At 45.9% G+C, this 23,264-nt stretch overlaps 2 protein-coding genes and 1 long non-coding RNA gene across 6 annotated transcripts; 2 read left to right on the forward strand and 1 right to left on the reverse strand.

Moving 5' to 3' along the window:
- Positions 1–2,940: 2,940 nt before the first annotated feature.
- On the forward strand, positions 2,941–8,248 carry rad23b (RAD23 homolog B, nucleotide excision repair protein). The gene is made up of 10 exons (XM_067250041.1): positions 2,941–3,139; positions 4,100–4,181; positions 4,696–4,775; positions 5,581–5,762; positions 5,852–5,907; positions 6,061–6,188; positions 6,359–6,482; positions 6,616–6,743; positions 7,062–7,277; positions 7,601–8,248. The coding sequence occupies exons 1-10, from the start codon at positions 3,074–3,076 to the stop codon at positions 7,712–7,714; spliced, it is 1,176 nt and encodes a 391-aa protein (XP_067106142.1). The 5' UTR covers positions 2,941–3,073; the 3' UTR covers positions 7,715–8,248.
- A 1,811-nt stretch (positions 8,249–10,059) lies between these two features.
- Positions 10,060–15,065, reverse strand: klf4 (Kruppel like factor 4). Of its 4 annotated transcripts, none has more exons than XM_067250865.1 (5): positions 14,994–15,065; positions 14,742–14,853; positions 12,710–13,538; positions 12,140–12,307; positions 10,060–11,126 (listed from the first exon to the last, which is right to left on the reverse strand). In XM_067250865.1, exons 1-5 carry the CDS (start codon positions 14,996–14,998, stop codon positions 10,951–10,953), a joined length of 1,290 nt encoding a protein of 429 aa, XP_067106966.1. In that variant the 5' UTR covers positions 14,999–15,065; the 3' UTR covers positions 10,060–10,950. The 4 variants fall into 4 exon arrangements, with proteins under 4 accessions (XP_067106966.1, XP_067106969.1, XP_067106968.1 ...); XM_067250868.1 differs by lacking the exon at positions 14,994–15,065 and adding an exon at positions 14,053–14,096 and having other exon boundaries at positions 14,742–14,760; XM_067250867.1 differs by lacking the exons at positions 14,742–14,853; positions 14,994–15,065 and adding exons at positions 14,053–14,096; positions 14,187–14,298.
- On the forward strand, positions 11,803–12,094 carry LOC136956850 (uncharacterized). The gene is made up of 3 exons (XR_010878244.1): positions 11,803–11,859; positions 11,931–11,978; positions 12,025–12,094. It is a non-coding gene; the product is annotated as an uncharacterized lncRNA (long non-coding RNA).
- Positions 15,066–23,264: the final 8,199 nt, after the last annotated feature.

A 23,264-nucleotide genomic window follows, 5' to 3' on the forward strand; every position in this document is an offset into this window, starting at 1 on the left:
TGTTTTGGTTGTTTATCTTACAGTAAGGCAGCTAGGCATTCAATGTGTGTCTTCAACTTAATACACAGTATCGTTTTTAATTATACAATAATTTTTTTCTCCAAAGAGTTTGGAACTTCAACAGCTTTTCCCTGTTGGTTTGACATTGCATTTGACGGGGCACTCAAAATACTACCTCTGCTCTGGTCATATCTGCTTATTATGCATGTCACGACAGGTGTCATGAATTGTAAATAGGGAAGCTTTAAGGGCAGCAGGATGCAAGGCATTGCAAACATGAAATCTTTTCAAGGACAGACAGGTGCAATTGGTACAGATGGAAGACAAGAGTTATTGCTGCCAGCCTGGGATCCTCTTTATGTATACCATGTCATCCTCACAACAGCTAATCATTCACATGATAAGGTGGATTATTCTTGAGTGATTTTTCGATGGTTGAGGGTTTTCTGTGAGTGTGGGAGATGATTAAAGGGGCCGTTGGCTGCATTTGAGGCCATGGCCGTGTTGTCACACGTTGGCATTAATCTTCATTCTCATCAAACCTCTTTTATTCATCTTCGATCGTCTGGCAACACTGAGATTCTCCCTGGTGGACGGAGGACAAAGGATAAGATGACACAGGGAGCCATTTTCAGGAGCTCACCTCAACCACAGATAAAAGGATGTGACAAAGGACCCGAAGGTTTAGGCAGGGAGGCGCCGAGGACAAAGCGGGGCTGTATGTTGTCCAGCACTCCTCCTCACCTCCCTCCCTCAAACCTCCCCCATCCCTCCCTCCCTCATGCCTCCCTTCTGTGCATCTTTCCACAGGCTTGAGAGGTAGACAGAAGAAGGACAAAGAGTTAACCTTCAGCACTGTGGCAGAGAGGGGGATGTAAGAACGCAGCAGGTTTCTCTGCATACCATTATTTGGTGAAACTGAGCTAAACAATGATCAAACATCTTTCTAACATAAAGACAATTCCGCTCTGGATAAAGTTCATCCAACTCTGAAGACTAATGTAATGAATGAGATGAATAGCGGTGGTTTCGTTAACTTGAATAAATGTATTCAGGATTAGTTTGGAATATAATTTCTTATTCCCATGGCTGCTTCTCGCTGCAAGTCGCCATCTCGGATTGTTGCTTTGGAGCCCTTCCGTCATCCCATAATAGTCACAACAGCTTGTCCACAGGAAATAGCTTCAGGGTGAGGCCTGTGTGAGATCCCAGAGGCCTGTGTCTGTGTTCCACCCTTCAAGCCACAGTAAGCCTCTGCATTTGTGTCCCTCTCTCTCTCTCTCTCTCTCTCTCTCTCTCTTACACAAGCACACACTAGCCTTCAAAACAATATTAAATAAAACTACATATAAACCCCAAATCACATAAAAACAGTACACACTATCTATTTATACTGTACATCTGTACTTTCTTTGTGACTTGCCATTTGTCTGTAACACTTCCAACTGTGTCTCCCTTTGGCCTTATAGTATAGCCAAGTCAAGATTGGCTATAGTTTCCACTGCTTGGATTGGATGCTCTTTATTTCACAGGTCTAACATCATCTTTATAAATATCTCCAAGACGTGGGGGGAGAGATCAGTGCTAATCTCTCAGGCTCAGCACTTCAGAAGGGGCCGACGGCAGACTGACAACCCCTGGAGACGGAAGCTACTGGAGCTACTGGAGCTGCCATACTGGAAGTTTAGCAGAGAAATACATGGAATACATGATGAGTGAAGGCAAGGTCATGACTGGACCAAAGAGAATGAGAAGGAAAGAGACATGGAATGAAAGAGTGAGTGAGAGGGGGTGTTTGTATGAGTGAGAGACAGGGGGGGATAGGGGTGAGCGGGGGGGGGGGGGGGGTAGCAGGCAAGGAGAGACAGAAAAGAAGCAGAAGGGAAAGAGAGTCTAGAAGAGTGTGGGGAGGAAGAGAGAGTAGAGGAGGGATCAGGCCAAGGGAAGTGACCTTGTTGAGCTGAATCATATTATCACAGATTTGACAGGGTCTTCTGAAAGTCAAGGCTATGCTGGGCTAGCTGTGACACCGCCACTCTGGGTTTAGAACACAGTGTTGAAGGAGAAGGATTGCCGGTGCTAGGTTGTGCCCATACTCTGGGACATTAAATATTTCATTGGTGTTGTCACATTATACATCTCACATCAGTTGTTACAAAACATGACTTAAAATGTAAGAGGACTAGCTGTTGGACAGTGCAGTGCTTGCATTTTTAATAAATTCCTATTATATAGTTATGTGCCAAGCAGAGCAATGAACAATGTAACTGAAAGGAACTCAACTGTCATAGTCTTAATTGTTCCCAGAGGTGTGGTCTATGTGCTGAAAATTATGCCCCTGTCACCGAGGAAACAGCTCTGTATAACTGCAGTCGCTGGACAGACCCTCCAGGTCAGAGGTCTTCCTTCCTCTCCGCTAGCCTTGGAGGGAAGCTCCTCCATGAGCCTGGCCTGAGGCCTGCCCACACTGATCCCTGCCCTTAAATGCTTCATGAATATATGTGCCAATTTCACAGGAACCCACTATCTCTCTCCATCAGTCTGAGCTGTGGGCCGCATCTGAATTAAGACAGGGCTTCTGTTCTGTAGAATGCTACTGCCTCACTGGAGAGTCTTTGGTTAACGCCAAAAAGTAAGAATTCTGATACAACCACCATCACACTGGATGTTTAAAATGACTATGTACAGAATGTTTTACTCTTTTCACAATGATCCAGGTTAACGGTATCTATGGGTCAGACCAGTTATGACAGTTTATTTAAAATGTTAACAAAGACAATTCAGCGTCCAAGCTAGTCACTGTCAATGGTTTGAGAGAAAAGCCTACACGTCTTTGGCTACACTCAATTTCCCATATCGTCTGCGCCTTCTCACTTGGCGCATGCCCGTGCGTCTTTTTAGGTGAAGTTGGGTTTGTTTATGCGCAGAAAAAGGCGATAGCGTAATGGCGGCTGACAGTCTGTGACGAGCTAACGAAAATAGCAAAAATTCTTGCTACCACTCCCGTGTATTTCTCTATAGGATAGAGGGAGAAACAAGTTCCAACCCCTTAGATACATTGCACGTCGCCAAAATGCAGATTACGTTGAAAACCCTCCAACAACAAACGTTTAAAATCGACATTGACGGAGAAGAGACGGTGAGAGCAAGTTGTAGCCATGCATTATAGTTGAACGGGTGGTGAGCTTCGATAAGTTGGTCAGCAAGCTAGCATGCTAACATTAGCTATATACCGTTGGCTAGCTTTTTGTCAAACAAAAGTAACGTCAGCGTGTTGGTTAGCTAGAAAAGTTAACGATAAAGTAGTTTCTATGTGTCAAGCAAATCGTTCAGTAAATATAAAAGTATGCAAGTTGGCCTATGCTTTACGGTGTCCAACAACTTCTGTAACTCGTGAGCTAGCTTGATAGCTCTAGACTAGCTGTTAGCTAGCTAATTATGGAACGTTTTAGCTATCGTAGCTAGCTAATTTCAGGTATTAATCCGACATATGCTAGACAGCTAGAGTAACCAATTATAGGTAGACTATGTGAGTTTTACTGCCGCAATCTGCGTTTGGCATGGTGTGCCCTTTGTCCGAGTAAAGTACATTGATTAATCACTTTGGTAAAAATTAGTCAGTACCTAGCTAATGATCATAAGTCCAATCAGCATTTTAGCACTAGATAGTCAATTAATGTGAACTTTTGGGAACAAAATTTCCTCATTTGACTTCCTGCTAGTGATGTAGCCAGCTACATTAAGTACTTTTGACTTTGACGGGTCGTTCTGGTTTTCAGCCAAAAGAAGAACTAGCAAACATAAAACGGCACTCTTTTCAGAGATTTTGCTCGCCTACTAGTATGCAGATAAGCACTTCCGACATAGTTAGCTTGCAAGCGATCAAACTAAATTAAAATACACAATCAGAATGTATGGGACACAAATGTTGTCTAATGAACTATGTAACTTATTTCTCTGGATAAGAGCGTCTGCTAAAATGACTAAATGTATTTCGCATCTCACCTAACTAAAACGTATGCTATTAAAACGCTTCTCAGAATGAACCTTGATCCCAGTGTATCCTCCTGTCGTCCCCCCCCCCCCCCCCCCCCCACAGGTGAAAACCTTGAAAGAGAAGATTGAGAATGAGAAAGGGAAGGACGGTTTTCCAGTGGCAGGACAGAAGTTGATATATGCAGGTATAGTCAAAGTAAAAAAAAAAAAAATGCAAGAAAACATTCACATTACATTTATGCATTTAGCAGACACTTATATCCAAAGCGACTTCCAAGAGAGAGCTTTACAAAAGAGCATAGGTCACTGATTATAACAACGAGATAGCCCCAAACATTGCGAGCAGCCAAAACATGAAGCATACATTGTGGAAAACCAAATAAATGCCAAAGGGAAGAACCATAAGAGCATGCAGTTAAACAAGTTACAATTGAACAACATGAAACTCCCCACAAGAGTGCAAGAGTGTACCTGTAGAAAAAACTAAAAACAAGATCTATTTTCCTCCTTTCCTTTAAGGGAAATTACATGCCAGTCCCTTCTGGCAACATAGGTGCTGATTTGTGTAATGAGAGCCTATTAAGACATTGGCCTACAGACCAATCTCACTGCACCCAGAAAACAATCCCTTTTATATTTGTGAGCTTCATATGATGTAGTATTAACACCATTAAAATGTAATCTATGTTGTCCTCACAGGCAAGATCTTAAATGATGACACAGCTCTCAAGGAGTACAAGATCGACGAGAAGAATTTTGTGGTTGTCATGGTGGCCAAGGTGAGGAATGAGGAGTATGTTTATTTATTCGACTAAGGAACAAAAAAAACAGGTTCTCTCAGTGCTTAGGCCTTCAGAGCATTATAAAGAGCTTGCTGTAACCTCAAGTTAGGCCCAAGGGCACCAGAACTATCTGTTTGAATCCAACAACATATTTGCAAGAAGCAAACCTGTCTAATTCATCCATGCACACGGGAGGGGCTTGCATACTGAGACGACCACTGGTGACGGCAGATGGAGTTAATTAACTTTCCATGTCATTGGATGGACCTGTGTGTGTGTGTGTGTGTGCGTCTCTCCCTACCTGTACCATTTTGTATGCACACGTTTGTGTCAGTGGGAGACTCCCTTCTGTGTTTTGTTTGTGCGTGTTATGACAGTGTCTCCTCTGCTATGTGTGTGTGGTGTTGATCTCCTCTTCTCTCCCAGGGAGAGTGGAAGAGAAAGCCAGGGAGAGGTTGTAGTAGATTTCTTAGACTTGTCACATTATCCAACTCGGTAGCCTGTCACAGGAGGCAGCACATGAGCCCCGCTGAGCAGAGTTACTTAGGAGGATAGTGTTGCTGCTTCTCCTCACCGCAGTGGCCAGGCATCAGCAACAGTTCTCACAGTAGCATGGAGAGTTTCAATATGCTGCCTCTGCACACCGCCGAGCTTTGATAATCCATCCAAGCGTTTAGGAAGTGATAAATTGCAGCATGTGACTGCCACGGAACAAGTGGAAATTCATTTGTCAGTCAACGGTATGTGTTTGCTGTCAGTAACAACTCTTCCCTCCCTCCCTCCCTCCCACCACTATCTGCAGCCTAAAGCGGCCCCAGCAGCTGCCCAGCCTGTCGCTGCCTCCTCCTCCTCCAGCACTACAACTCCTACAACCCCCTCTGCCTCCTCGGCGGCCCCAGACAACACTCCGGAGGGGGCCCCCAAGGAGGACAAGCCAGCCGAGGAAGCCCCTGCCACCACTGCCCCCGCCAGCACACCCACCAGGTAGTGTGTGCGTGCGCAGTATTCCTGCTCTGATTGGACTGCTGATGCTGAGGATGGTGTGTCATCTCGCCGATGCTCTTCCCTTTCAGCTCCTCTGGTCTCTTGACAAACGTGAACATATTCGAAGAGGCCACATCTGCTCTGGGTAACTGGTCTTAGATTTGGCATCTTTTATTTTCATATGATTACAGACCTGGATCAGTCTCCTGAGTCTCTGAACTACTGGGAATGACAATACTGTGTGTGTGTGTGTGTGTGTGTGTGTGTGTGTGTGCGTGTGTGTGTGCCCCCTTCCCAGTGACAGGCCAGTCCTATGAGAACATGGTGACTGAGATGATGCTGATGGGCTATGAGAGAGAGCAGGTGGTGGCGGCCCTCAGGGCCAGCTTCAACAACCCAGACAGAGCTGTGGAGTACCTGCTCACGGTGAGGACGTTGCGCACAGCCACCACGCCGTATCCACCACGTCACACTGCTTAACCCCAGTCCTCTGCCATCGGAGCAGCCTTGCTATACGTGCTCCCCCCACCCCCATATGTGGAGGTTGTGTTCGGGCTCTGGTCGTTCTCATGTTGTGGTGTTCCTGTGTTGTTCAGGGGATCCCTGCGGAGGGTGAGGGCCACGCAGGGCCAGACCCAGTGGCAGCGCCTGGGGGAGGGACTGCAGGGCTGTCTGCCGGAAGCATCACCTCCCCCTCCAGCACAGCCCCCAGCACAGGAGGTGAGGGTGTGCTGGAACTGTGACCATGCTGAGCCCGACCTTGGCAGTATTCTCTATTCTTCACCACCTACTCCTGCCCTTTTCTTACATCCATCCCTCCCTCCGCCCCCCCCCCCCCCCTCTCTGTCTCTAGGCAACCCCCTGGAGTTCCTGAGCGACCAGCCGCAGTTCCTGATCATGAGGCAGCTCATCCAGCAGAACCCCAGCCTGCTGCCTGCCCTACTGCAGCAGATAGGCAGGGAGAACCCTCAGCTGCTCCAGGTATGGACGGATGAAAGGTATCGAGGCATGTAGGGCAGGGGTGAAGGAAGCCTCGTGTAGACGTCCCCAAATCAGTGTGGTCGTCTGGGCCTCACTGAACTGGGATTTTGTACCATGGTGACCTCAACTGCCCCATGACACACACACACAGAAAGACCCATGACATCATCACTGCCCCTCGTCCAAGGCTGGCATGGCAGACTGCTGCAGTCATGATGACTCACTGCTGCTTTGGAAGATGCTCCACCCACCCCATGCCAATCCCTCTGTGGTTTTTGCACCGTCATAATTTGATGTTTGCCCTCTCTTCTCCTGCAGCAAATCAGTCGGCACCAGGAGCGTTTCATCCAGATGCTTAATGAGCCTACCCCAGAGGCAGGAGGCCAGGGAGGAGGAGGAGGAGGTGGTGGCGGTGGGGGAGGAGGAGGAGTTGGCGGTGGTGGTGGAGGAGGAGGAGGAGTCTCAGAGGCCGGAGGAGGAAACCCCATGAACTACATCCAGGTCACACCCCAGGAGAAGGAGGCCATTGAGAGGGTGAGGAAACTGAGATGGTGTGATTGTCATGTTAGTATGTCTGGAGGAACTCTGCCGAGGAGTAATAAGACTGGATAACCAAGATAGAGCTGTTACCAGTCTTAAAAGCTGTGCTCCCTCTGTCGGCCTGGTTAGGAGTGAAGCTATCTGTTAGTTGACCACACGTGTAGTGTGTGTGTGTGTGTGTGTGTGTGTGTGTGTGTGTGTGTGTTGGTGTGTGTTGGTGGGGGGGTGGGGGTTGACGTATTCTCAAACATTCACTTTGCTTCTCTCCTGTTGAACATCTCTGTCTTCTGACACTGACTGTCTGTCTTCTCCCGCAGCTAAAAGCCTTAGGGTTCCCAGAAGGACTTGTTATACAAGCCTACTTCGCCTGTGAGAAGAATGAAAACTTGGCCGCAAACTTCCTTTTACAACAGAACTTTGATGATGATTAAGAAGGGAGTTGCCGTAGTCATTTTTCTTTTTTTCTCGTATTTTTTTCTTTCTTCAATTCATCACATTGGATTTAAACATAAAAACACAGGCCTTGTTTTGTGAAGTTTCCTAAATCTGACAACCAATACAAATATTCTCTGGTGACACTGGATCAGCTTGGTCATATAGGGGGAGTGGGTGGGGGGGGGTGGAGTAAAGATGACTTTGTTCATCAGACACGACCGGTGTCCAACCTGTTATTTTTTATTTTTTTCTCTTTTTGTATTCAGCTGAGACCAACGTGATTAATTTTTTGATCATTAGGAAGAGGAAATTAGTTTAAATGGTTGATCGCAGACCAGGGGTATCCCATTGTAGAAAGCAGGGGCCGGGACGGGGGTGTGTGTGTGATTGGGCATTTTTTTTTGTCATTATTCATACATCAATGTAATTGTTCCATTGAGTGTGTCTTCTGTCTCAGCTGACTACCATAGGGACCCCAGGACATGCAGAAATACAGTTTTAAAAGACAGTAAAGAGTTTTAAACAAGCAACACTTGTGTTATTTTGCCTTTTTTAGTTTTGCGTAATCCTTTTTATTTTAATTTTTTAACATTTATTTTAATTGTATTTTTTAACCAAATTCAACTTGTGAAGTGCATGAATTCCAGCCAATGAACAAATGTTCCTAGGGAGCAGAACAGACTGCAGCATTGTGAGTAGAAGCAGCTGTCCCACATCCTACCAGACAGACATCTAAGGGCATGTGTACATGAAGACCCTAGCTCATAATGGTTTACAGTCACTATCACTTTCACCGACTGTCATTTATACAGATAAAATAAAACCTTTTAAACTGACGGAGCAATGCCCGATCATGCGTGCCTGCTTATCTGTTTAATAGATAACCGATAATAAAGGAATAGACTAAATGTACTTCCAATGTACATCACACCATGTAATGTACCATGTAGTCCTGCAGAGTGCAGCACAGACCACACAGTACTTTTTCTTCAGCTTTCCAAAACTGTTGAAAAGTTGCACCAAGGGGATACTATGTTAAGCGTGCAAAATCTTTTTACGGCAATTAAAATCATTTCAATACTGATGCTTGTATGTATGAGACATCAGATTTATGGGGGTAGGGTTGTCTCTAGTAAGCATCAAACAAGTCTCAAATGTATAGAAAAACGATATAAACCACTTGACTGTCGTTTGACATTCTCCCAGATGTTGGATTCCACTGAAGACACATGACTTGCAATGCATTTTTTGTTGTTGTAATGGAACCAGGATTCCTACCGCAATACCAATTAACGCTGGCTTGCTATTGCTAATACTGAATCATATGAAGCACATACAGAACTAGATGAGAGGTGATGGAGCCTGGAGGCCATGTTAGAGTGAATGATGTTGATAGTGTGCACACACTGAGATTGTGCTAAGCCACAAGTAGTTATGCACATCACAGCTTTATGTCGGCTATACACCAATGCCTAAATTGTGAGGTTTAAGAATGATAATTTCCTCAATCTCAACACCCTTCTCCTTATATTCTGACAAACTCGATGGTCCTAACTTTACCACAAGCAACCTGGTTCAAAGTTGAACTCAGATTTTGTAACAGAGTTGAATACCAGCCAATAGGCTAGGCTTACCTATTCATTCTTCCCTGCTGACAGGTGAATAGGGAACGCCATGGAAACAGGACATGGTAGAAGTGTATTTTTTGGAACATCTTTGGAACGGTGGCATTGTCTTCACTAGCCTGCGGCAGTCTCAGTATCATCTCAGGCCAGACATTGTGGGAGCCTGCTGTAAGCTATTCAAGAATTTTAAATGTGTTTACCAGTGACAGGAGCGTGAGGAACAACTGTTGACTGCAGAGAACAATATCCACTAGATACAGAGGGCCTGGAACGGCATCCTTTTTCTTTTTGGCTAAAAGACTTTTATGAATTGTGTTTTAGTAATAGGATAAATGACTGACACTTAAATTGAATAAATATGAATCTTTCCTCCCTCGTCCCTGATCGGTTTGGTCTACAAAGCACTCAGCCATGCTGGAAATGATGAAACTGAAGTAAAGGTGGACTGAATAAATGATGTTTTTTCAGGCAAGGGATGAAGAGCGTTTTCAACCGGTGGTGTCATCATTATAGGACGCATCCAGATGAGTGACATTAAGACTGGGAGGATGAAGGAGATGACTGCAGAAATCACCATGCACCATCTTTACTGTAGAGAGAAGTGTCTGAAGGTATTATCCAGACTGTAACACAGAATGGTGATGCAGAAACAAATATAACAGTGGACAGAATCTAAAATCTCATTTCAAATACATTTATTTTTTTATATTGTAAAATACAAAACAATAAGAAAGCATTTTATTTACAATTGTACAAATTTAAGATTATATTACATATTTTAACTATAAACAAAAAGGCTTTGTTCAGAGTTACCAATTTCTTTAAAAAAATATGAATGTCTCATATAAATTATTGCACTTTGCGACCACAGTGCATTGTAGATTGCCATCACCATTAACATGCCGAGAAAAATTTACCTGATTTTTACGTCAAATTTTCAATAAAAGGTCTCCATAGAAACTAAACAGACAAAAAATATGGCACTTAAAACAAGTTTTACCTATTCATTAATGTTATTTCTAATCTTTGGTACCTTTGAATACACTAGGGTAAGAAAGCACCATCTTGTAACATATAAATTAATTGGTACCTGACGTCCATGGCTTTTATAGTGGTGTTATAAACTTACATTTCTAATACAGTATGTTTAACAGTGTTTTGGTTGACTGGGAAACAAACAAATGGAATGTTGCTGATAAGATTGAAGGCCTCTGAGATGATGCTAGGTGTGTGTGTTCTGTGTATCTCGTCTCCCTGAAGCTAATACAATTCCAGTCATACATTGGCACCTGGTCCTCCCAAGTTTTGTCGATACAATTACTTCCAGTTTTGGTCCCGAGATAGGAATAAGAGGTTGCCGAGGTTACTGAAGGGTGTGGTCTGATCCCCCAACAAGGCTGGGGGAGGAGCAGCCGTCGGAGGAGTCTGTAGAGGTGTCCGTGACGGCGGCTCTGAGCGGGCTCTCGCTGCTGTGATGAACCACACAGCTTGTCTTATAGCCTGACTGGCTGAAGGCAGTACGGCTTCTAAAAACAGTTTGGTTTGTTCAGGTTCGGGTCGTAAGTCTATAGCTCCCGAGTCTTTTCGTCGGCGGCTTCCGGCTCGTCTCACAAGTGCCTCTTCATGTGCAGCGCCAGGTGGTCGGAGCGAGAGAAGGCCCGGTCGCACTTCTGACACTGGAAGGGCCGATGGCCCGTGTGCTTCCTGTAGTGACGCGTCAGCTCGTCCGAACGGGCAAACTTCCAGCCGCAACCGTCCCAGTCGCAGTGATAAGGCTTCTCTCCTGCGAGACACGCATTCACCGACAAAACACACAGACAGACAAAACAGCAACAAAAACAGCAGTTAGGGTTTCGCCCTGAGGTTGAGACGGACAGAGCTAACTCCTGTCTTCCCACCATAGAAAGAGGTTTGTCCTGTCCTGCAGTGCATAGAGAGAAAGCTGATCAGCCTTTGGCCATATTTGAACAGGGATCGGTATCAACCTGCTGTTTAAATGCCTGTTGGTGACACCTGCCAACTAGCCCGCTCTCTCTTGCTATGTGCACAGGATGACTCACTACTGTAAGTTACTGCTGGCATAGGACCAGTAGCCTTGCCAGTCTAGAAAGGTAGCAAATGACTGGATTTTAACAACACGGAACAGCACATGAACACCTGTTTATCTACGAATGAAAGTAAATACAACCATTATAGTGTCACGTAGCTTGATGGAACTGACACAACCAAAGAGCACACTGTAGATGTCCTTACCGTACAATGTTACACATAGATTGATTACCCCAGCTACAAACAGTCTCTTTACAAACTCCCAAATATCGTTATCAGATTCATAGACTGTGTGAAGACAAACTACACACATTGCTCATTCCTGAATGTGCATGTATATTTTAATATGTTTCTACCATAAACAAACAAAAAGGAAAAACTAGATCATTTTTGAGGTGCCTGTGTTCATAGGAGACCAAGTAGTGGATGTATTGTAAAGCCAGGCACTGTGTACATAATATAAACCTGTGTGTGTGTGTGCACTGTACAGTTGTGTGTGTGTCTGTCATGTACGGACTTGTGTGTGTGCACAGTACAGTTGTGTGTGTTTCTGTCATGTACGGACCTGTGTGTGTGCACAGTACAGGTGTGTGTGTGCACTGTACGTGTGTGTGTGTGTGTGCACCCTACAGGTGTCTGTGTGTCTGTCATGTACGGACCTGTGTGTGTGCACAGTACAGATGTGTGTGTGTGCACTGTACGGGTGTGTGTGTGCACCCTACAGGTGTGTGTGTGTGATGTACAGACCTGTGTGTGTGCGGTGATGAGCCTTGAGGTGAGAGCTCTTGGTGTAGGTCTTCCCACAGCCTGCGTAGTCACACGTGTGTGTGGCGATGCGCTTCCTCGGCCAGGAGCGCCGGCCGCGCTTCGGCTTGGGCTCCTCCGGCAAACACTCTGGTCCAGGGGTCATCAGTTCTGGGGGAGGAGTCAGGTGGAGTTGATTTAAATGAACCAATGAGGAAGAAGCTACACATGTCCTGTCAGATGTCACACACACACACTGCCTCCCTGGCTTCTATCTTCAGCTGGAAGAACGTCCCTTTGATCCTCCCTTTAGAGTAAGAGGGTGCAACAACAAAAAACGGGGTGCAGAATGAACCTTCATCTCAATCTCTCTGAAGTATAGTTCTGTACTCCTCACATATTCTACTGCGCCTGACTGCTTGTAGACTGTGACCAACACACAGCTAGGCTTGGTGAGAAATGTCTTCCTGATCCCCCACCTGATCTCTTTAACCCTAGATGGACAGCATAGTGCTTCCTAGCAGTGGGGCCTGCAGTTATGAAGTCAGAGCAGCCTTAGAGGGAGGGACTGACCTTGGTACTGGATGGACGGAGGCTGTGGGAAGGGGGCGTAGCCAGGGGATGGGTGGTGGTGATACCCCGAGGTGGGCAGAGACAACTGGGGGTGGTTCAGCCCCTGGCTGGAGGGGTGCTGGAGGTCCCTGACCAATGGGTGCTCCGTGGACAAAGGGGAGGTGGCTGGCCGGTTGGCCCCCAAGGGCCGCCCTGATGGTGAGTAGCCGTGAGGGTCCAGGAGGGGCCTAGGTCCGCCCCGAGGCTGCGAGTGTGAGTGAGAGTTCAGCCCCAGGTGGAGGTCCATGGGCTGGGTGCAGGTGCTGGGGGTCTCCTGCTTGATCCGGGGACAGACAAAGGGCAAGTCCGTAGCCGGCGTGCCGGCGGCCTTGCTCACGCTCACGCCCTGGCTATAGTCCCCCATGTCCAGGGTGGTCTTCACCACAAACTTCCCTTGGAGGCTGGTGGCGGCGTGGAGGTAGGCAGGGTCCAGCTCCGGCCTCATCAGCTCGGCCACGAAGCCCCCAGAGGGCGAGACGTCACTGATGTCGGGGATGGTGTAGAGGAGGTCTGGATCCTGAGGGGAAGGCAGGGGGTAGGAGGAGTAAGAGCTGGGGGAGGGGGGGAGGGCCTGGGTTCCCCCCACTATGGCTTCCTGTTGTTGCTGTTGTTGTTGTTGCTGTTGTTGTTGTAGCATGGTGTTGGAGAGGATGAAGTCGTAGTCCAACAGGTCCAGGTCAGTTTCCGGGTCTTTCTTGGCCATCATCATGGAGACCAGGTCCTGTTCGGTGCAACTGCTGCCTGTCGGAACAGTCGGCCTCTTAAGATGAGCCAGCTCCTCTTTCCATCTCTGCAGGAAGGTTGACACACACACACACACATCAGTCTCAGTTATATATCATTGCAGAGGGTCCACTTAAGAATAAACATAGTTCACAAACATGAAATCTGTTTTAACTGTAAAGCCCTTTATGACAATGGGCCGTACAAATACATTTTTATTCAATTTCATAGAAACAGACAAAATATTTTACAACTGTTTTCGAATGTTTATATTTTCAGAATGTCATTCTCAATAATAGAACTGGAGTCTTGATGATTCAAGAAATCTCCAGAACTGAGGAAGCAGTGTCAATACAATCTATTCTGATAGGCTGTTCCTTGAATTCTGCTTGAAAATTCATGTTGTGTTTCTCATCCTGGGACCAGTCTTGAAGAAACAGACCTTCAGGTCTCAGTAAGGCAGACAAACGGAGAAAGACATATGAGTTGATTGTAACGATAGTGAGCAGTGTCAGTGAGACCGCGAGATTCTGAGTGAGCTGATGTGAGTGTGTAGCATGTGTCCTTGGATCAAAACATACCTGCCTAGTGCTGAATACAGATTAGCCAACAGTTCTCTGGGTCACTGAAATGGGAGATTACAATTACTCTTTAAACAGATCAAGTGACCTTTCATATTTACTGTATGTGTCTTGTGTACTATATTTAGGCTTACTGTATGTGTGATTCTTTCAGTTGTTGCACTGGTCACGAAATTGAAATTAGGCCTATCAATTCGAATATTTTTCTCAAATATAAAAATATTATGCCTTGATCAACTGACATTGGCCGGGTTTCCCAGATTCGTTAAGAAGCTCTTAACGCTAACAGCTTCTTAAGAGCGTTCTAAGAACGCTCTAGAACGCTCTTAGAACGCTCCTAAGAAGCTCTTGGCGTTAAGAGCTTCTTAACGAATCTGGGAAACCCGGCCATAGCCTAAAAAGCAAAGCAAACAGCTATGAATCAATGCTGGTTACTAGTGTGTAGCCATCCTATACTCTCCTCCGTCCGGCCATGCTGGAATCTGCTCGGGGCTGGGCGGGTGAACGCCCCTGAAAAGTGCGGCACTGTTAAAATAACTGTGAGCGATGATCACCTTATTTTACAGGCAGAGAAATCCCAAGCAAATTAAATCCATAGAACACCGTTATTTTGTATTTTGGTCTACTGTGAAACACAGCCTAACCTCATTCTAGTTAGATATATAGTTCAGACAGCCTATCATACTCACTAAATTTGCAGGTCCCATGGATTTGTTCTTGACAGTCGGGCCGCTGGCAAACGTGGATATAGAAGGTAACAGGGTGCCGCTTAGAGCCATTTCAAAGTCACTTGATGGCTGCCTGCAAACAAAAATACGAAAAAATACAATAAATCCTTGTTGAAGGTAGTTCCCTCTGGATTAATATGTTTGAGATTATTCCACAAGCGCTGTCTGTCAGTGACAGTCGCTAGGATTCAAAGTGGCGGAACAGCCCCGCACCTCATCAGTGAGTATTTGGCTCTTTCGTCTTTATCAGTGTTTTCAGTAAAATACACCGATTGTTTTTGGTAGTCCGTGGATGTGCGCTATAGTTCAGTCCAAGCCATGTTGATGGGCGCACCGAACGAAATACGAGACACACACTCACGCACACTAAGCTTGGTAACGTTGTAAGTTGATCAGGAGTGAGGCAACGTACGGGGGTTCCCTCGTCTCCCTATCCGCCCCGCTGCCATGCAGTGCCCTAGTTGTACAAGGCTGAAGTGACACAGAAAGGGTGAAACAGGGAATTCTAGCCAGCTACTGCTTATATCCGCCGGTGGACACGCCTTCTGGTTGCTCAGCAACAACAGCACCCTAAGGAATAACAGAAAAAAAGGCGCAGTTCTGACGCTCGCTTGCTCGCTCACGGGAGAGAGGGAGGGAGTGAGCGAGAGAAGAAGGGGGAGAGAAACAGGCACGCTGTCTCTCCTCCGTTACTGTTTACCAAACAGAGCGATAGCAACAGGAGGCTCATCCACGCGGTGGCTTCATATTCATGTTAAATGTTGTGTGACAGCTTCAGATTTTGTGCATAAAAAAAAACTATTAATCTAAAGCACTAAGTACAGTCTATGGCCAAGGGTTCCCTGGAGCGATAGCGGTTGCCTGGAAAGTCTAGCATGACTGGGGAATACCTTTAGGCTTATCTGACATGATTGTGTGTGCCTGACTAAAAAGATTACACGCAGCCCAATTTCTTTTAACAGCTTGGTAGCTATAGGCCTTTGCGACTGTTTATGATAGTAAGATGACAGGTTAAGCAATAATTTAAATGTAACTCTTCCCCAGAGAAAATGCAAGCCACTACCGACATGGCGGTTCCACTTATTGAATAAAAGACTTTAATTGAGAATATTATGTTAATATCCTTTGTATAAACCAAAGTAGTACCATAGTTATGACAGATGTATAGGTCAATACCGGGAAAATTAATGTAATATGGTACTATATTTTGTTGCAGGATTTCAAATAGCCAATTTCAAAATAATTTATGTTAAATGTAAAAAAGAATTGATATACTTTGAACTCATACTGTAACCAACCTTTTAAAACTTGGGAATCACACAGGAACACAGGAGTCATGGGAATCTTCTTTTCTTTATTCTTTTTGAAGTGGGTTGATCAGTGTTTGCGGAGTGTGGAGCCAACACAAACGCTGACACCAGCTCCTACTGCTCAGAATCCAGAACAAACAAATGCTAGCCGACAATCCTGTTACATCAGGATCTAGATAGTTAGCCCTGTCAACAAACGAGGGGGCTAAACGCTCACCTGGCCAGCCGTACACCTGGCGCTCCCTCTCACCGCGGCTCGCCTCGGAGAGAGGCCAGTAGAGAGGCCAGTAGAGAGGCCAGGACAGAGGCCAGGAGAGAGGCCAGTAGAGATAAGGTAAAGCCGCAGTAAGATTACCTTTTCGCAGTAGGCCTCAAGCACTATCAAGCACGGTCACGCTGAAGGCAAGCATCCACATTAAAGACGATGGTGTAATTGCACATAATTTGATTTCTCTTTGGTGTCACTATCTTTATATCTCTGAGCGGTGTAACATTAAAGAGAATGAAGATAAACACACAAGCAAAGTAATTGTCCCATAACAAGGCCTCCAGAAGAACTGGGTTGTGAGGCAAGTCAAGCTCCCACTGCAGTTGAGTCTGTCATGACTGCTTCTGTCCTGAAGACCAGTTTCCTTTAGCATCAGGGACTACAAAAGGCCCATCCCAATATGGCTATTTTCTTTATGATGGAGGACAATGTCTTTGTGTACGCACCTGAAAAGGAAGGATTCACTTTCACATCTGAGAGTGATAGCTTTATGAGAAAGAGAGAGATGAGGGGGGGGGGATAGAAAAGGGGAAAGGTAGATAGGGAGAAAAAGAAAAGAGGGAAAGATGATGAGTCCATTGTGAGGCCTAAGAATGGCTGGCTTCAGATTTTCAGTGAAGTCATTACCGAACTGCTGCCCACACCACGTTATCTCACTGTGATTTAGAAGACAAGCCTGTGTTTTGGTGACTAAATATTGATGAACAGTTATTCAGGCACAGTTAATGAATAGGATGAATCATTAAACAGCAAATGAGGGCTTGGATAAGAGTTTTCATTATCAAAACAACTTACTGGCTTGATGCGTCAGAGTGGGCAAGAGAAACACCTGAGGTAATGTTATTGTAAAAATCAATAACAATAGTTTAACCACACCTCACTCACTACTGTCAGGGGGGAAACATACTTATTTCCAAACTTTCCAAGTTAATCTCTGCCGGTGTGGGTGAGTGACTGAGTGTAACGATGATTTCACGTCAGGCCAGGCAGGCCTGCTGGAACGGTCCCATGGCTGGATGAGAACACAGGATGTGATGTCGTCACTGCTACCTTACAAGGAGAACCCTTCCTGAGCATGCTCAGGTGTTGTTCGTGGCAGGTTCTCCACAGCTTTCTGTTCCTGTCTTCACAACCATGTCTACGGTCGTCAAAGGCCATCAGACATATTTGACAAGACTCCAAAAAAGGCAACAATCCTTTGATTGTATAACCGTAAACCACAGCATTTGTTTCACATTCAAAACTCAACTCTGAGTTTGACTCAACTCAACTTTGACAGGTGCTATACAACACTCATTAAACCCCCAAGTCCCTGGCGCTAAGTTGAACCAACCTTCCGCCATCCAAAATCGAACTCTCACTCATAGGTCAATGATTTAATAGGACAATATATTCTTCACCCCCTGTTGGATAAACAGACGACTGTGTGAATCTGTGTCTGAGTAACACGCTCTCTATGAGCTTCGCTCCTCGTTCATCCCTGGAAGGCAGTCAAACGTAAACTCAGCTTCAACACGGTTGATATCTGCTTCGCTGTCTGCTTCCCTGTCATCCAATGTTTGTTTTGGAGAGGTTAGTTTGGTTAGTTGTTACTCTAAGTGCATTAAAAGATAATTTGTTACACTAGCCTCTGAAGTGTTATTTGCAAATGTGTCATTCTTGGTTTCTCCATGACTCTCCATTCATTGGCTGCTCGGCTATCCTTGTCCCCTTTGCCCTGTGAATGCTGGGGTATTGTGTGGATGCTAGGTTGTAGTGTGAATGCTGGCAAGGGTATTGTTCGGATACTAGGGCTGTCACAATATCAGATTTCACTACGATTATTATGGGCAAAATAATTCACAGGAACGATATTATCGCAATATATCTATAGAAAATGTGAAAAAAATATGTAAAAGAATTGTCACGATCCAAGATAGATCCCAGAAAGGGAAGAGGACCCAGACGCGGAATACACGGTGATGTGTTTATTTTCTCCCAAAAATGACAAGGCAAGAATCGTAGTCAAACAGAAACAGGTCGGTATTCCACAAGGCAAAAATGAATCCAAAGGGCTAGGCAATATTCAAAGAATACAGGGCTAAGGTCTATACACGATCTAAGCATTTAAATATCTGCAGGCTCAGTACGTCGCTAATACAAACAATACCTCACCATGAAACAAACAAAGGGCCCGACTTAAATAGGCATGCTAGCGATTAACAGGTGAAATCAATACAACCAAATGACAGCCAGAACACAGGACATGGAAACGAAATACTAGACAGTGAAAAACCAAAACCTAGAATGCTATCAGTCAAATTCAACTTTAACTTAGTTTATTGTGTGTTTTGTCTCTTTTTTTTGCAAATGAATTATACTTACACTCAAAATATGTTATTACAATGTGGAGCGAAATGTGTGTTAGGTATGTGTATTATTAACATCATATCAATATTAAAAAAAAATATCTCACGGTTATCGTCAATACCGGTATATCGGGACGCCCCAGTGGATGCTAGGGTGTAGTGTGGATGCTTGGGAGTAATGTGTCTGTAGTACTAGTAATCTGTGTGTGCGAGAGGCAAAGATGTGCTCTGACAATGCAGTGTATACCCCCAGGCTGATGGATTGGGCTTCTCTCAGTAAACAATACCACACTTGTGTTTCAGCGGCTTCTGTTCAGCAAACAGCAGCAACAACAGACGTCTGGCTGGCAGGCAGGCTGGCTAGTTGGATGGTTGGCTGTCTGGCTGGCTGGCTGGGTGGGTAGACAGAAGGTGGATGGGTGGCTGGCTGGTTGGGAGGATGGTTGGAGTGGGCTGTGGTGTGGCATGCCTGGTTGAGGAGATGCGTGTTTCAGAGGGGTCTGTGTGTTCAGGGCCTGGGCCAGCTGGGATCACGACATGCATGCTTCGACGACGCTCCACACTCCAGAGATCGGTGGAACTCTGTTTGTATGGAAAGAGAGAGAAAGTGTGCGCGAGAGAAGGAAAGAAAAGAAAGGGATTGAGAGAGGGGAGCTTAGAGAAAGAGAGAGAAAGGAAAAAGAGAGCAAAGCGAGGTTTGAGCAAGCGAGTGACAGAGGGAAGCAGAGCGAGAGAGAGAGAGAGAGAGAGAGAGAGAGAGAGAGAGAGAGAGAGAGAGAGAGAGAGAGAGAGAAAGAGAGAGAGGGAGGAGATCTCCTCCTGGGCGGCAGGCTGTCCAGCCTCTGTCTGCGCTGGGATTCCTCCACAGCCTTAAATATGCCAGTTATTTTTAACCCACGACGTAACAGAGCCCGGAGCCAGCCCACTGCGCTGCAATGTTCCCCTTCAGTCAGGAGGGGAAGTGGATGGGAGCCACACTTCCTGGTCACATGGGCAGGCAGGCAAACTGCCCAGTCAGAGGAGCACATTGGGGAGGGGGGGGGGGGGGGGTGGAGGGGGCTGTCAGGCATTCTGCCTTACACATAGTCCTCTCCCTACCCCTCTCTCCACCCCCCCCTCTCTTCCTCCCTCTCCACCCCTCCTCCTCTCCAGTGTTAACCCCCAGCCTGTGGGCTTGGGCCTCAGACTGGGCAGGCTGTTCCAATCATCCGTCTGGACGTCAGGACCAAAACAAACACGGTGGTGGGCGGAGATTGGTGTTCGTGAGCCGTGGAGGAAATGAGAGCGCGGGTACGACTCATCACCAGACGAGGGGCGTGTGTGACGTCAGCGGGCCCGCCAGGATTAGAACCCTCTAAAAAGCTTTGGAGTACCGGGAGGTTCCTTCACTACCCACCGGCCGGCTCAGAGTGTGTGCATGCATGTGTGAGTTACCCATGTTAGTTGCCAGCCACAGGTTGAGGTCATGGGAAGCCCCTCTTCTCCAGACATACACACACACTAGTACACACATACACCCACACACCCACAGAGAAATATTTAATGACGAATGGATCATAATATTTTGTTATGAAAGTTGTTGTTAATGTTGAACACATGTTCGTTTATCTCTTATACAGAGACACTGTTGGTAGCGGAGTGTGAAAGCTGGATAGGCATGGTTTAAGTCACTCTCAACTTTACCCCATTTAAATTACAGGAACTATACTGAAATTGTGTTTAGAATATTGTAGCCAATACTTTGTCAACACATGAATTTGAACATTGAATGGAGGAAAAACTGATGACAACATTCCTTGCGTACAGGACTTTGTCAGAGCAAGTGAGTTAGGAGAGGACTGGATTGAGAGACAGGGAGAGAGGAGACCATGCAGGCCACATCACCAGACAATGAGAGGCAGGGAGAGAGGAGACCATGCAGGCCACATCACCAGACACAGAGAGGCAGGGAGAGAGGAGACCATGCAGGCCACATCACCAGACAATGAGAGGCAGGGAGAGAGGAGACCATGCAGGCCACATCACCAGACACAGAGAGGCAGGAAGAGAGGAGACCATGCAGGCCACAGCACCAGACACAGAGAGGCAGGGAGAGAGGAGACCATGCAGGCCACAGCACCAGACACAGAGAGGCAGGGAGAGAGGAGACCATGCAGGCCACAGCACCAGACACAGAGAGGCAGGGAGAGAGGAGACCATGCAGGCCACAGCACCAGACACAGAGAGGCAGGGAGAGAGGAGACCATGCAGGCCACATCACCAGACAATGAGAGGCAGGGAGAGAGGAGACCATGCAGGCCACAGCACCAGACACAGAGAGGCAGGGAGAGAGGAGACCATGCAGGCCACAGCACCAGACACAGAGAGGCAGGGAGAGAGGAGACCATGCAGGCCACATCACCAGACAATGAGAGGCAGGGAGAGAGGAGACCATGCAGGCCACATCACCAGACACAGCCGGACACACGGGCACGCAAAGACTAGTCATGGATCTCACTGTGTCTTGAGCAAACATGAGGGTGGTCTTAAGGAAACACACACACACACACAGACACACACACACACACAGCTACCCACAGACACAGCAGACCTAGCTCTGGAGTCGTCACTTAGTTTACGGCCCTTGTTTTTCAGGCAGAATGTTTCCTTTCATCGCTGTGCAGAACAGAGCCCCACTGAGGGGTTAGGAGGTGAAGGAGCCACATTAACATCGCAGGTACACATGAACAGTGAGGCACTAAGACACCCAACCCACCATCCCCGTCCAACACACTTCTACATGGACCCACAGAACAATATAGGGATTCTCGAAATGTTTACCTCACAGTCAGGTCTGGACTGGGACTGAAAAACGGCCCAGGACTTTGAAACGCAGACCGGCCCACGGCCGTGTATTATTATTATATGTATATATATTGTTTTACATTATGCCGCAGCCGTTTGACCGGCCGTTCGGGAAATCTCCTGACTCTCCCGATGGCCAGTCCGACCCTGCTCACAGTTATTCACAGGTATTGACTGTACACAATATATTTCCATATAATTTTGTATATACCACATTATATACATATACAGTACACTCACACACGTGCATTTATCTAAGTCAATCCGTTTAAGGAATGTGGTTAATCTAAGGACTGGGAGAGGTGGTTAATATAAAGACTGGGAGAGGTGATTAATCTGAGGATTGTGAGAGGTGGTTAATCTTTAGAAGAGAGCTCGATTGTGTTCAGGTGGTTCCCCACTCCAGTAACTTTACCAGGGTTTAGTCTGACTGTGAGAACTGAGTCCTCAGACACACAACTGCACACAAGTCTCTCGCACACAAATACACACATGAACACCCTCTCTCTCTGTCTCTATCCGCCACATGATGAAATAACGTGAAAATTCAGGCAACTTGGAGTCCTTCTGGACTGAGAGAACAAACATGAGGTTCAGAGGGGGATAACATTCCTCCTCCAGAGTTTCTCTATTGTGACGGCCGGAGAACAAACTCTCAAAAACGTTGAAATCTCCAGTGAATCAACCAAAAATGTCAGTTTTCTTTTTTCATACACTCTCTTCCTATATCTAGCTTGTAATATCTCTACCATTGACACTTACTGACTAAGACACCTCGACGCAGCTCTGTCACAAAATACCATAATTATCTGACCCAATTCTAGTGTTCATTCAAAACAAGTAACCTGATACTTTATGACCTTAAAGCATAATGTGTGAGTTAACAAATGAGACCTTATTTTATTTAGCATTCATGAAAAAACATTAAGCAAAGACAGTTGAAGATTATACATGCTTTAAAAATATGTTATGGTGGCCTGTGTGTGTTATTTAATTTTTTGTACCATGAAAATGCATGGAAAATGTATCAATTCTCTGGGACAATTGTTCCACAGACAGAAACTTTGATTAAAACTCCACATCTCTGGAGCAGTGTAACGTTAAAACAATCTGTTTCACGAGTCCACCATAAAGCTTTAGCCAGGCAGGCGCACACTACATTAAACTGCATTGCATTATGGGGCATGGTGGATAATTTTGCTCTTTGGGATGGAGACCACATCTTTACAGTGTTAGGGTAGTTCCTATAGAAACGGATGAATAGTATGAAAAGGCTTTTTTCTCGTATGTGTGTGTTGGTTGACAGTGTGCCTGCAATACTGTACAGTGTGTGTGTGTGCGGTGTGCCTGCAATAGTGTATGTGCATGTAGTGTTTGTGTGCGTACATATGTGCGTGCGTACGTTTATGGATGTCGTATATGTGTGTCTGGATCCAGAAATCTGTGCCTTAACAGAGTAATTCCAGCAATCAGCAGGGTAGTGATTCACAACAGCAGCTTGGCTGCAGCTCAGCTAATAGCTCATGTACACCATCAAGCTCCATGGTTGGGTCACCTCAGTTCTCACAATCACAACTCACCCACACTTTCGCACAACTCTGTAACACACAGGCACACAACAGCTTAGTCCTCAGAATCACGACTTACTCGCACAATCACACAACAATTTAGTCCCACACAATCACACAACTCGCTCATTGTATGTCTAATCACT

This window comes from Osmerus mordax, chromosome 14, assembly GCF_038355195.1.
Source record: "Osmerus mordax isolate fOsmMor3 chromosome 14, fOsmMor3.pri, whole genome shotgun sequence".
Taxonomy (NCBI): domain Eukaryota; kingdom Metazoa; phylum Chordata; class Actinopteri; order Osmeriformes; family Osmeridae; genus Osmerus; species Osmerus mordax.

Bases quoted from the DNA above. Each gene is read 5' to 3' on its own strand.
- rad23b (XM_067250041.1), top strand. From the start codon at position 3,074: ATGCAGATTACGTTGAAAACCCTCCAACAACAAACGTTTAAAATCGAC. The intron at 4,182-4,695 runs GTATAGTCAAAG...TTGTCCTCACAG, and splicing joins ACAGAAGTTGATATATGCAG to GCAAGATCTTAAATGATGAC. The intron at 5,908-6,060 runs GTAACTGGTCTT...CCCCCTTCCCAG, and splicing joins AGAGGCCACATCTGCTCTGG to TGACAGGCCAGTCCTATGAG.
- klf4 (XM_067250865.1), bottom strand. The intron at 12,308-12,709 runs GTCAGTCCCTCC...CTCCTCCCCCAG, and splicing joins TCCGTCCATCCAGTACCAAG to AACTGATGACCCCTGGACCA. The intron at 11,127-12,139 runs GTCTGTACATCA...CGTGTCTCGCAG, and splicing joins TCATCACCGCACACACACAG to GAGAGAAGCCTTATCACTGC.